This window comes from Salvelinus namaycush, chromosome 8 (genome assembly GCF_016432855.1).
Source record: "Salvelinus namaycush isolate Seneca chromosome 8, SaNama_1.0, whole genome shotgun sequence".
Taxonomy (NCBI): Eukaryota; Metazoa; Chordata; class Actinopteri; order Salmoniformes; family Salmonidae; genus Salvelinus; species Salvelinus namaycush.
This window is the reverse complement of record NC_052314.1, coordinates 49,936,148-49,949,989: the sequence shown is the minus strand read 5'-3', so window position 1 is coordinate 49,949,989 and position 13,842 is coordinate 49,936,148. Positions and strand designations below refer to the sequence as shown.

Sequence of the window (13,842 nt, the reverse complement as noted above, 5' to 3'; positions counted from 1 at the left end):
GGCAAGGACTTTATATCCTTAGGCTCTAGTATAGAACGCTGGCTGCCAAAGACCACATTTCAGAGAGACTCAGAGTCCAGGCATTCTCTTTGATCTTTCTTCTTTTTTTACTGCAATTACCCTATGATTTTACATAACTTAACAATATAACATTTCAAAATTATTACACAATAAATGTGGCAATATTGTCTAATGGCAGTATAAATGTTAATGGATAATATTGTAGCAATCCTTGCTATATGAGCCACGTGAAATTTCTCACCAGTCAACCCTATTGGCGCGATGCGTAGGATGTTTGTAGCCTTTCATGCCAGCAACTCGTTTCGCTTCCTTGCCCTGCCATTTTGCTACAATATGCTAAAAGCTAAAAGCATGCCAATCAATAGAACAGTAATCAAATGTTATTGGTTGTGTATGCATACACTACATGGACAAAGGTATGTGGACAACCCTTCAGAGCAGCGACCGTGAGAGGCAGACCCTCTGCTGCTGTCTCCCTCTCTCCACTGAGACTAATGGTGTGTTCAAAACAACTGAGAACTCGGAAATCTCCGACTTCCGACTTCAGTGCGTTCAAGACAACTGGGAATTCTGAGGGAAAAAAACACGATCTGACAGGGAAAAATCTTTTTGAATGGTTATCCATCTCGGAATTTCAAGTCGGAAACTCTGGCATCTTTCTAGAGCTCTGAATTTCCAACCTGAAGATTACCAACGTCATGATTTGACCTCTTTTTTTTGAGGGGGGATTTCCTAGTTGTCTTGAATGCAACGTGACCATCAGAAGCATGTACCATCAGTCAAGTAAAATAAATAAATAATTAATTAATTAATTAATTACCATCCCAATGCGCAATGCCAAGTGTCGGCTGGAGTGGTGTAAAGCTTGACGCCATTGGACTCTGGAGCAGTTGAAACACATTCGCTTCACCATCTGGCTGTCCGACGGCCGAATTTGGGTTTGGCGGATGCCAGGAGAACGCTACCTGCCCGAATGTATAGTGCCAACTGTAAAGTTTGGTGGTGGAGGAATAATGGTATGGGGCTGTTTTTCATGGTTAGGACACCTTAGTTCCAGTGGGAACTCTTAGGGAAATCTTAACGCTACAGCATACAGTACAATGACATTCTAGACTATTCTGTGGTTCCAACTTTGTGGCAAAAGTTTGGGGAAGGCCCTTTCCTCTTTCAGCATGACAATGCCCCCATGCACAAAGCGAGGTCCATACAGAAATGATTTGTCAAGATCGGTGTGGAAGAACCTCAACCCCATCGAACACCTTTGGGACGAATTGAAATGACGTCTGCAAGCCTGGCCTAATCGCCCAACATCAATGCCCAACCTCACTAAAGATCTTGTGGCTGAATGGAAATCCCTGGAGCAATGTTCCAACATCTAGAGGAAAGACTTCCTAGAAAAGTGGAGTCTGTTTTAGCAGCAAAGGGTCAACCAACTTCATGTGATTTTGGAATGAGATGTTCGACGAGCAGGTGTCCACGTACTTTTGGTCATGTAGTGTATTTTCGCTCACGTCCCTCCATTAAACAGGCTCACTGAATTCTCGGAATTCTTCAATTCACGAGTTTTAAAAATGTCCACAATCCTCTGTTGAAATAGACCTCCTATTCTGATTGGCGTATTATGGCTAGAAACACTCAGGTCCTTGAGTAACACTCCTCTCGGTCGTTGTTTGGCAAAACTCATTCTCTCTTCCCCTTTGCGGTGCCAACCCCAACCCAGGAAGTCCTCAACACAACTGACAATTAAGCGTTGAAAAACATTGCCCTCGCTACACGACACACACTTTTTTCCCAGACACTTCTTAATTAGCAGTTGGTGGAGGTCAGGTGTACCTCTCTTCTCTTCCTGCGTTTTGTTTGGCTGACATTTAGAGGCTGCGGCTGGCCCCCCTACCCCCTTGCCCCCCACCCCGAGAAGGGAGTCAACCGCTAGATTTAATTGGCTCCGAACTCCAGCTGGTCACTATAAAAAGGTTAGCAGCACGGTGGGTGCCCCTGATACCCCGAATTATGCTTAAAATACCCAGTAATATGCAGTAATTTAATCCCGACAATATGAGCTGGAACTCTATGGGCACTACGTCTGAAATGGCACCCTATTTTGACCAGCACACAATTTGTTCACCATAACAGGCTCTGGTCGAAAGTAGTGCGCTATATAGGGAATAGGGTGCCATTGGTGACGTTACCATGCTCTTTTGGACACCGCTTTCTCTTAATGAGGCTGTCATATCAGAGATGTGTTGGAGGTACAGCGGTCACTCTGACCCTAGCTACTCAGGGCTCCGATAAGACGATTGAGGGACCTGCTATCGCCCTGCGGGGGAAACCAGAGACAGAGAGCTCACCTCTGTACTGTAAGAACCGCTGGCTTGATAAAGCCTTCTTCAGTGAGAGCTCTTTGCCGCAGGCAGTTCTTGTTATCTTGCAGCGTGACATGTGATGTCGAATAGACTCTGAAGAAAGGGGTGCATCTCAATACGCTTTCATTGAAGAAATAACAGATCTCCAATTGGTTGGATAGTATTAATGCTTACACCTGCCCAATAGATATGCTTCATTGAAGTCCTGAAAGATATCCAATTGGTTGGATTATTGCTTACACCTATCCAATCACTTAGCGCTTCCTTTTCCCCTCTCCTTCTTCTCACCTCTCTCTCCCCTATTTTTCTTCTCACCTCTCCCCCTCCTCTCCTCCCTTCCTCCCCTCATGGGGTCTGCAGAATGTTGCATGTGCAGTTGATGATGCAGGTTTGCAGTTGACCTAACCATTGCTTCTATTGCAGGTGTTATATATGTGACGGTTTATATGTGATGGTTTTTCATATGTCCATTTAATGTATAACGCTGACCTAGTAAAAGCAGTTCCTATGTAACTACAATGTTGTTACTACAGTTAATACTATGTAGTGAAATAGGTATACGCGCAACGTAAGATATGGTGTTGGTATAAGGATTTTAACTTCTAATTTGTCCTCTGTCTCTCTCCGTAGCTGGACAGCGCCACCTCCCTGATCCAGGCGGCCAAGAACTTGATGAACGCTGTGGTGCTCACAGTCAAGGCCAGCTACGTGGCATCCACCAAGTACGCCAAGGTGTACGGCGCCGCAGCCGTCAACTCGCCTGTGGTCAGCTGGCGCATGAAGGCGCCCGAGAAGAAGCCCTTGGTGAAGCGGGAGAAGCCCGAGGAGTGCCAGACCCGCGTTCGACGGGGCTCGCAGAAGAAGCACATCTCGCCCGTCCAGGCCCTCAGCGAGTTCAAGGCCATGGACTCCTTCTAAAGACGTCCGCCGCCACGACGTATGTCAATGAAACCAAGAAAAACAACACCGACAACGAGAAGTTTAAGAAAACTCCCTTCTTTCTTTGTGTTAATTTGTTTCTTTTGGTGAGACGAGTTATACTGATAATAACACCGGCTCCTTTCTCCCTTTTGAGCGAAGGGTCAATGAAAAAACCTACCTGGAGGACTTTGCTATCCCGCCACCTGTTCTGAACTACAGCTCCCATGAACACTTTGGGGCTTCTCGGCCAATGGGGAGCCAGTGTGCTCCAACCCCTATTTATTACTATTATTACTACTGTAGCTTAACCGTGTGACAGCCAAATGTGTGACACTAAAAACAAGTACTTAAAAAAAGGGAGATTAGAAAGTTAAAAACATAACATATCAGAAGAGGGGCACCTAAATGACTAAATGGCCGTCAATATTATTGCTATATCATTACTGTTGTGGTACTGACCGGCTGCTCGTACACACATTAACCGTCTGAATGGAAATGATGAATGGGGCAGTAGTGAAATCACTGCAATAAGAGGATCGATCTATCAAGGCTGATAATCTTTGGGCGGCATTTTTGTGGTGCAAAAAGAGCGCAGGTTTGTGCAAAAATGACTGTAAACCTCGAAATAATCAGGCAGGGCGAAATAATTCGAAACTTTTCTTCGACAATGTGCATTATTAAGGAGACGATTGAACTAGAGTTTAGTTTACTGAGTAATGCATGTGCAGACCTGATGAAACGTTTCAACTTAGATCACACTGCCTGAAGATGAAGAGGTTTACAGTATTACCCCCACAGATCTGTGCTTTTGTCAATATTCCCCTCCTAACTTAATATCTTGTATGTTTTCCCCGGTTTGAATGTTACCTTACCTGTAGAGCTAGGAATAACTTATATTTAAGGTAACTGAAAGTGTTTGGCATCCAAGTCATTTGTTTCCTTGTTCCTCCCCGACCCATAACGGTGTTCCTGAACGATGCACACACTTTATGGTCCTATGGTATTGCCTTTCAAAAAAAAATCAATTTCTCATGATGATATCACTATCTATATCGCAGCCTGATTGGATTATTGTGTAGAGTCTAATAGTAGACACGGAGAGGTATGACTAGTTGTGGTTTGCTCAGAGAATATATGGGTGCGTTTAGACAGGCAGCCCGATTCTGATATATTTTTTACCAATTTGTCTTTTAATCAGTTCAGCTCTGAAAAAGATCTGATGTGAAAGATCTGATGTGATTAGTCAACAGTGAAATTAGTGGAAAGAATATCAGAATTGGGGTGCCTGACTAAATGAAGCCCTAGAGTCCTACATACATACATACAGGTAATTGCCAAAATAATGGGAACTTGAGTAAATGACGGATATAAAGTATATTAAAAGCAGATGCTTCCACACAGGTGTAGTTCTTGAGTTAATTAAGCAATTAACATCCCAGCATGCTTAGGCTCATGTATAGAAATGCTAGGCAGGCCATTATTTGTGCGACCTACCATGGCCCCCATAGAATGACAATACCATCCACACGGCATGAATGGCCATGGAATGGCTTGATGAGCATGAAAAACGATGTAAACCATATGCCATGGCCGTCTGTCACTAGATCTCAATCCCAATTGAACACTTATGGGAGATTCTGGAGCGGTGCCTGAGACCGCGTTTTCCACCACCATCAACAAAACATAAAATGATGGAATCGGGTTGCATCCCTCCAATATAGTTCCAGACACATAATCTATGCTTAGGCACATTGAAGCTGTTCTGGCTCGTGTTGGCCCACTGCCCTATGAAGACACTTTATATTGGTGTTTCCTTTATACTGGCAGTTACCTGTACATACATACATACAAACAAGTACCTTTATATTCACTGTTCTCTAATAAACCCCTCAACTTGACTGACCACCCTCCAGGCCTGTTTCTTTATCACTCACAAGCGCCTATATATTTATATAGTATAAAAAATTATATTTCAGATCATGGCTTTCCAGAATGCAAAAATTATTTGCACGCTATTGGAAACCTATTATCTGCAATTGCATGAATACCAGTCTAATTCTGCACATTTTTTACCCACCGTAGAATGTTACACATTTCCTGGTTCCTTAGAGGGACTATTTAACTTTGTAAGAGTTCAGATATTCATATTGCCTATTCAACTTTGTACTTGAAACTGAAAGAGGACCAGAAAGCACAAATACCAACACTCACCATATCATTTCCAAGGATGGCCATGTCACAATTCTCCAGCCTGTTCTCAAAGAGTGCACGTCATGGATGTAACATGATAGGAAGTGCGCAAGTGCGCACTTTGGGAGCTGGGTGGGAAATTGGGACGTAGCCTAAAGAACAAATAAACAGGCTGTGGTCCGATCCTCTACCTTTCTCCCAATGTGTGCTCTCGTTCATCACAGACCTGAAAGGAACAGACTGGTGTAAAGAACATGGTGTAATACTCCCTGTATAATACCATGGGAGAATTTCAATTGCATTTCCTTGATTCCATGTGTCCTCTTTCCTCGCCTGTTTATGAAAACTCATTGGGTGAGAAGGTCAGCGGGGCAGGACTTCTGACCCCATCCAATGGGTTTTGAGAAGGAGGCGAAAGGACGCGAGAAGTTAAGAAAACCCAAATGAGATTCTCTCCAATGTTCACAATGTATAAGCCCTGTGTCAGAAACATACAGACAGTGTACTGCAAACCGACATGGATTTGAAAAGAACAGAGTGATGGAAGGAATATGGTGGAATACTCTGTATAATACCAATAACACATAATCTTCATGTAGCTCACTGTAACAAGCAAACAGACAGTGTAGTGCAGAATACAGCTCTAGCCACTCCTCTGCCTTCCCTCTCAAGGTCACTGCTGACCCTGAGCTCTGCTGTGTGAAGGCACCGGAGTCCATATCGAACAGATGAGCTCTCGTCAATCGCCATTAGAGAGGGCGAGAGCGAGAGGGAGCAGTGGAGGGACAGTAGGAGAGGGAGGGAGAGAGGGAAATAGAGAGAGGGACTGTTCTGTAGTAAACAAACCCCCACTAGTCAGCAGCTCAACAATCAGAAGAGGAAGACACCTTCGGCACTGCTGTTTGGCCCTTGAAACCAGCACAACGTTGGATACAAGAGCTAAGCATGCTAAAGCATGGTCCAACATAACGCTGCGACATATGCCACCAGACCTGGGTTTCAAATACTTGAAGAATCATTTGAAATCATTTATCTGTGCCTGTTTGAGCTTGTCCGTCTTATTTTAACCAATGGAAAAGTCCCAGAACTGCAAATCCCACCCAAACAGACTCTAGAAAAGGCTCAAAGTATTTCAAAGATTTTTCAAGTCGTTCACACTCAGCACGGTACTGAGCCGCGCTGTCCTGCGCCAGTCTGGTCACGCACAGCGGAGTAGTGCAGTTTTAAATTTCCTGAAATTATATATATTGTTTTGCCACGGCTTATGACATGTTCATATACTATCTGGGGAGTGGGGGCCCACGCTACGCCCGCGGTTACACATCCATCCACCATAGTTGCTGGAACCATGCCAGAAAGGATGTGAACATACAAGATCAGAGCCAACACAGTACAGTTCGTTCAGGTCTGCACGACAGTCTATTGCAACAGAGAACCTTGATAGTTCTATAGAGATCATAACAGTTCTCTCTGCAAGGTATTTACGACTTGAACATGGCTCAGGGCCATACCAAGGGAAATCAAGGCCTTAAAGGCAATAAAGCGAAATGTTCTGAACGTAACAGAAAGGCTGCTTTCCAAACGGCCCCCTATTCCCTATAAAGCGTGCTACCTTTGACCAGAGCCCTATGGAAACCATTTGGAACACAGGCAGATTAAAACCCTGAATTACATACCGTATACATAAGATAGAAGGTTATAGCTTTTCTATTCGGCCTTGATATCCATTGTTCTTCAAATTCAGAATGATCCATTAAATATGCATTATGTTCTTGATGTTGTACTTGCTTTACGTGCACGAACGCACGCACACACACCTTATTCGTTTGAAAAAAGGAGTTGATAAAGACCCTCCGTCCTTTCATCGCTGCTCAGAATATCTCTCTTCCTCCCCTTCGCTCTCGGGCCCTGTTGGATAGAAAACATAAGTTTAACAATGATCAATGGCATCAGTTGAGCAAACTTGAACGCGGCGCTTCCAATCATAACGCATTGACAGGCTTAATCGCCCCCACTCCACACCATTACACATTAGAAACGGGGTTAAAAAGGATGTTTTTATCCAATAAAGCCCACGGCAGAGAAATAGACCATTACTTTACATTAAATTGGCACTGTCGCATATCATTACTTTACATTAGATGGGCACAGCCATGTATGGTGTCGGTAATGGAGGAACAGAACATGCATGCCGTTACCAAAGAATAGGCTACAATAGGCTCACTATGAAGCTGCATGGCGCAATAGCTATTATCAATGAATCATAGGGATGGCAATTTCAAGTCAATGGCAGCTGCTACCAATAAACCAACCGGTCTCCCACCCTGCATTTAAAGCAAGGCCAGTGTGAGGTATTGTGCAGTACAGTGTGGACCGTTTTCTAAGTCATTCCTATAAAGGGGCAATCTGAGATTCGAAAATAAAGAAAAAGTGTCCACCCTGACACTTTTTTGGGAGGTAAACAGCGAGGAAGGGGCAGGAGAAATGCAACCACTCTAAAATTCACAGAAAAAGCTACAGATGCAAGGACCATAATTGTGAAGCCACAGTACACAATGTATCACAGGGTTCATTATACAATGTCTACATCACTCATTTGAAAGTGCAGCAATGGATGTACCAATCCCAGATTGTCCCTTAAAGATAATAACGTCTAATATAAGAGGAGTGAGTCCCTTGAAAACAAAGCTCTCAGCAGACGTCCCCAGCAGTTTTAAAGTAGTATTAAAAAGCCTGCAGTGTTGCTCGGATCTAATTAAACAAATTTGGCCTTCCCTGCTTCCAACACAAAAGGAGGAAGAGAAGGAGACTTCAAATGAATTATTGTCCCCAGTGGCTATGTCTATACTGCTAACAGACACTATGTTATGAGACTTCAATATGGTTTGTGGCCACATGTCCCTTGGGTGAGACCGAGGGGTTTCCTAGCCCGAACTGCATGGGTAGCCCTCTACGTCAATAGTGTACATCTCAATGGTGTAAAGTGGAGACAACGAGAGGAAACCACTTGAGACTATTGAGATGCCCCTTAATCCAGGTCAGTTGGCTCTAAACATACCTGGGTTCAAGTAGTATTTGATTTTTTATATAGACTTTTGATTTAATCCATTTCCTAGTCCATAAAGGGCAAACTCCACCCAGCTGGCACTCCAGGCAGGCAAAATCAAAGTTTTAAAAGTATTTGCAAGAAAATAGACACTCTTCGAACCGAGGTCTGACTGCAGAAATGCCACACTGCCTAACCCCGGCCCTTATCCGGAAGATGGCGGTAAACAAACATATTTTAATGATACATTACACCAGATGGCAACTTAATGAGACAAAGCTGTCACCGTTTAAATGACTCAGAGTGAGAGAAAGAGAGGGAGGAGAGGGAGGAGGGACAGAGGGATTGGAGGGGAAGGATCATAAATGCCATTGAAAATTTGAACAAGGTCATAATAAAGTTGGAGACGGTCCCCAAAAAGACTGGACTGAAGAGAAACGTCCCTGATTCATTAATGTCTGTAATGAAATGGAGAGAGAAAGAGAAGGAAGAGAGAGAGAGGGAGAAAAAATAAAAGAGGGGAGAGAGAGAAGGGAGAAAGCGAGAGAATGAGAGACAGAGGGGGAAGGGAGGGGAAGAGAGCGAGAGAGAGAAAGAGAGAGATACCTCTGATAAGTCAGAACCTGAGCCAATGAGGAGCGGGCCTATCCCACACCTGGGAAATGGAGGACTCTGTCTGAACAAGCCCTTAACTTAACACTATTAAGTAAACACAATTACGTTTTCAGGGAGAGTGAACGATGTTACTGGGTCTCCACCGCCAAAGTCCATATCTTTGTCTCAAATGGCACCCAATGCACTACTGTACCTTTGAATAGGGCTTTGGTCAAAAGTAGAGCATAACATAGGTACATATGGTGTGCGTCCCAAATGTTACACTATTCTCTGTCCGACCATCCATGAGGGATGTTTTCTGTGAGGTTAAAATGTGGATGCGCATTGGTGCTTTTTATGAAGTCTCCTCCTGTAGCCACCTGCAGTTTATCGTACTACACAATAAGCCACGAGCAGAATTTAACCAGAAAGGCTACTGTGCATAAATGACAAATATTTTTGGGGTGAAACATAATGAGTATTGTGCACACACACTTACACACACAAAATACCAGTTTGTCCATCCTTGAGCCATCCTCTGCGGTCTTCTTGGTGGGCTTGATGACATCAGAGGAGTTCTTCAGGGGCCCTTCGCCTCTGGCGGGGAACACAGGGAAAGGGGGCGTAAGTATTAGTACTGGGGAAAAAAACTGGAAAAAGATAGTACCCCCAAAAAAACTCCCAAAACATGGGCCGCCACAACTACACTTGAATTGAATGAGAGTCATTTTCAAAACATTTTCACATCAAACATAATGAGCATGATATTGATGAAATGATTGTAGGCAGGGCCTCCCGAGTAGCGCAGCAGTCTAAGGCACTGCACCGCAGTGCTAGAGGCAAAACTACAGACCGAGTTTGATCTTGGACTGTGTCACAACCGGCCATGATTGGGAGTCCCGTAGGGCGGAGCACAATTGGCCCAGCGTTGTTCGGGTTAGGGGAGGGTTTGGCCAGGGGGGCTTTACCTGGCTCATTGCGCTCGGAGGACGCATGACTTGACCTTCACCTCCCGAGCCCATTGGGGAGTTGCAGCAATGAGACAAGATCGAAATTGGGGAGAAAAAGCAATAACTACCTGCTCTCTGTCATCTATCCAGACACAAAACTATGTGTGGGCGATGTTTGCTACAGAGATTTTAGATTTTTATTTTATTTGGATCTCTTTTAGTCCTCATTTGGACTAATCTTCCAAGAGTCCTAAAACATTCAAATACAATTTATAATACGAACACATTTTCAAATATAACACACTGTTACAAACAGACAAAATACACTAACATACTGACCAGATAAATACTCACTCTAAAAAGATATATTGATTCTTCATCTACCATAGTCCAGCACAACTTTCCTATGTATTATATTTAAATGGTTTTAAAGTATTGTTTAAATGTATATATTGAAAGAGAGTACATATCATTTTCAATAAACACTCGAAACATGGGCCGCAACTACGTACAGTGCATTCGGAAAGTACTCTCTGTTTTTGCTTTGTCGTTATGGGGTTTTGTGTGTAGATTGATGAGGGGGGGAAAAAACAATGAAATCCTCAATGTGGAAATAGTCAAGGGGTCTGAATACTTTCTGAATGCACTGAATTTTATCATCAATTCATGGTGCTCCATCATAAAAAGCTTATTACACAATACCAGTGACATGCTGTCAGGGTAGGCAGGGGAAGCAGTGCTTACCCACTGATAATGAAATAACCAAAAGCTGTTATGAAATACATATTAAATAAAAACAATAATTACATGAAAAATTGCCATTCATTTTTGTTATCTAATGTTTTATATCATTATGGTGGTTTTTATGGTCAAGATGTCAAAAAATGCTACAACTGAGTCAAAAGGTCAGGCGTCAGAGTAGTCATGCCTTTCTTTCCTTTGGAATCCATTAAAATCCTTTCCTGACTCCAGTCTGTTAAAATCAGTTGAATGATAGGGGAAAATGTTGATTTCCACCTAAATAGACATTCCCAAACGTAATTATTTTTCATGAGAGGGTCATAAACAATAACTGGTAATGTTTCATAGTTTTAGAAAGGTCTTGAACTCACCTTTCTGGTGAAAATAGTTTTAAATTGCTGAGGTCACTTTTGCACTTTTGAGAACACAAGCTCAAGTACATAGTAGGGCTTGAAATTATTGAAATGCGTTCCAAAATATAGTAACAAGCAAATTATAAATGACTTACTATAAGATTTCACATTTCTTCTAACTGTAAAATAAATATGACAATACTTGGTGACAATACAATATTGGCACTATTTCATACAACTGTCAACAGAGAATTTTCTCCTAAACGGGGCACAGAGTGTCACGCCCTGACCATAGAGATCCTTATTTATTCTCTGTGTTTGGTTAGGTCAGGGTGTGACTCGGGTGGGAAAATCTATGTTTTCTATTTCTTTGTTGTTTTGCGGCGTGTGGTTCCCAATCAGAGGCAGCTGTCTATCGTCGTCTCTGATTGGGGATCATATATAAGTTGTCATTTTCCGTTTGGGTTTTGTGGGGTGTTTTCTGTTTAGGTTGTTTCCTTGACAGAACTGTGCGCGTTCGTTTTGTCATTTTGTTTGAGTGTTTTTGGGAACATTAAATCATGAACACTTTCCACGCTGCGCTTTGGTCTCATTCCGGCGACGAACGTTACACAGAGACACCATTCAAATGTGTGCAGACTCATTACAACTTCAGCTTTAAGCACAAAGTGGTCTTCTTTCAATTCTAGGAAATGATTGACTATTTTTTCATGTTGAGAGCTTTAAATCCCGCTGAGAATATCCCAGCGAGATGACCACAATGTCTGCACTCGCTAGACTGTCACCGTTCATTTGCCGTCTCCCAAACTGGGCTCACTCGCTCAGACGACAAGATAATCGATTATTTGTCTGAATCGGAGAGAAAATGTGACAAGTCACTCCCTGTGCACGTGTGGGGTCTGAAACGTGACACTTCAAGTCAGCTCTGCTTAGAGAGTGGAAACTGAGAACAGACAGATGTTCACAGAGCACTTTGTACACCAAAATGTCAGTCGGAACTGGTCCAGAACTGCTCAAAGTCCCCCTAAACAGGGGACTTAACATCTATTAAGGAACAGGGTAAGCATGCATCATTGCTTTGCCTTGCTTGAAGTAGCTTAAAGCTGATTTCATATTTTGCGCATGCGTATTGCCTACACGTTGTTTGGGTAATTCCTGGGGTAAGAGTGCACATTTGGGTGGCTCTACATAATTTGGTTCTCCATCTCCCTCTCCTAGGTGTCGGGCCGGTTAACAGTGAGGTTAACAGTGAGTACTTGAGTGTCCACTTGTCTGAAACGTCATTACCAATTAATACTTTTTACTCAGACTTTTACACGTCTTGGACATTTACTTTTGCTTTGTTGATGTAGTGGGAACGGGGTTTCTCCCTCCTTGGCCTTTACATGGATGAGAGTAACTGTACTACAACCATTGTGTGTGCTGGGTGCCCTACTGTGTGCATGCAGAACAAAATACTGGACATGGGGTTCTGACTCCTACAATGCCGTCACCGAGAAGGAAGGGCAGAGGAAGTCAAGGTAGTGACAGTGCATTTTCCTGTTCAATTTGCAGGTTAGGTTATTGTTGAATCATGAGAATAGACACTATCCCTTTGAATGACTTTGATTTATCAGGGTAGAATTTTTGTTTTGAGCTTTTGAGAAATTGATATGGTATTTTCGCTCGAACCTTATTTATTAAATATACATTTACATTTGACATTTAAGTCATTTAGCAGACGCTCTTATCCAGAGCGACTTACAAGTACATACATTCATATATATATATATTTTTTGTACTGGCCCCCCGTGGGAAACGAACCCACAACCCTGGCGTTGCAAGCGCCATGCTCTACCAACTGAGCCACACGGGGCCCTGTATACACCTTCCTGATATTGAGTTTCAATGTGGGTTCCGTGTAGAACCCTCTGTGGAAAAGGTTCTAAATGGAACCGAAAACAGTTCTACCTGGAACCAATAAGGGTTCTTCAAAGGGTTCTCCTATCGGGACAGCTGAAGAACCCATGTAGGTTCTGGATAGCACCTTTTTTATAAGCGTGTACCCCATTCCAAGGCACTTAAATCTTTTGTCCTGCCCATTCACCCTATAAATGGAACACATACACAATGTCTCACTTGACTCGAGGCTTAACAATCCTTCTTTAACCTGTCTCCTCCCCTTCATCTACACTGATTGAAATGGATTTAATAAGTAACTGCAATAAGGGATCATAGCTTTCACCTGGATTCACCTGGTCAGTCTGTCATGGAAAGAGCAGGTGTCCCTAATGTTTCGTGTGCTCAGTGTATATGTTTAATAATATTTCACATAATTATATTATTATGTGTGTGTGTTTGCTGCACATAGCAATAATTGTAAATCCACGGTAAAAGGCTATGGAGTTTGCTTTGCAAATTATTACTATTATATTACATTCGTCTATGGCTGAGTTGAGCAGTGTGCCATTTTGTCGGATGATATGAAGATTTCTGCCATCAGAGGCTATCGCTTGTGTATCTTGGCTACATTGATATTTACAACAACAACAACAACAAAACATTTGGAGGGGTAAATTGCCTATGTCACTGGTTGTTGAAGCTATCTGTTGTACGGTGATTTTAGGCTCCATCAAGGTTTATTTGTGAGAAAATGTGGCTTTGATAGTACCCAGTTCTTACCG

The 13,842-nt window shown here is 42.9% G+C and overlaps 2 protein-coding genes across 7 annotated transcripts in view; one reads left to right on the top strand and one right to left on the bottom strand.

Annotated features, from left to right (window-relative positions):
• LOC120052780 (catenin alpha-2-like) overlaps window positions 1–3,302 on the top strand; it is a 654,154-nt gene extending 650,852 nt beyond the window's left edge. For all 6 annotated transcript variants that reach the window (XM_038999899.1, XM_038999897.1, XM_038999900.1 and 3 more), the window contains one exon: window positions 3,015–3,302. In XM_038999899.1, the coding sequence (XP_038855827.1) occupies window positions 3,015–3,302 (288 nt within the window). The remainder of the gene's footprint in view (window positions 1–3,014) is intronic.
• A 3,509-nt stretch (window positions 3,303–6,811) lies between these two features.
• The window catches only part of LOC120052175 (piggyBac transposable element-derived protein 4-like), a 32,482-nt gene continuing 25,451 nt past the window's right edge, over window positions 6,812–13,842 (bottom strand). The window contains exons 3-4 of the mRNA XM_038999009.1: window positions 9,648–9,732; window positions 6,812–6,835 (exon numbers count right to left, since the gene is read on the bottom strand). Of these exons, the coding sequence (XP_038854937.1) occupies window positions 6,812–6,835; window positions 9,648–9,732 (109 nt within the window). The remainder of the gene's footprint in view (window positions 6,836–9,647; window positions 9,733–13,842) is intronic.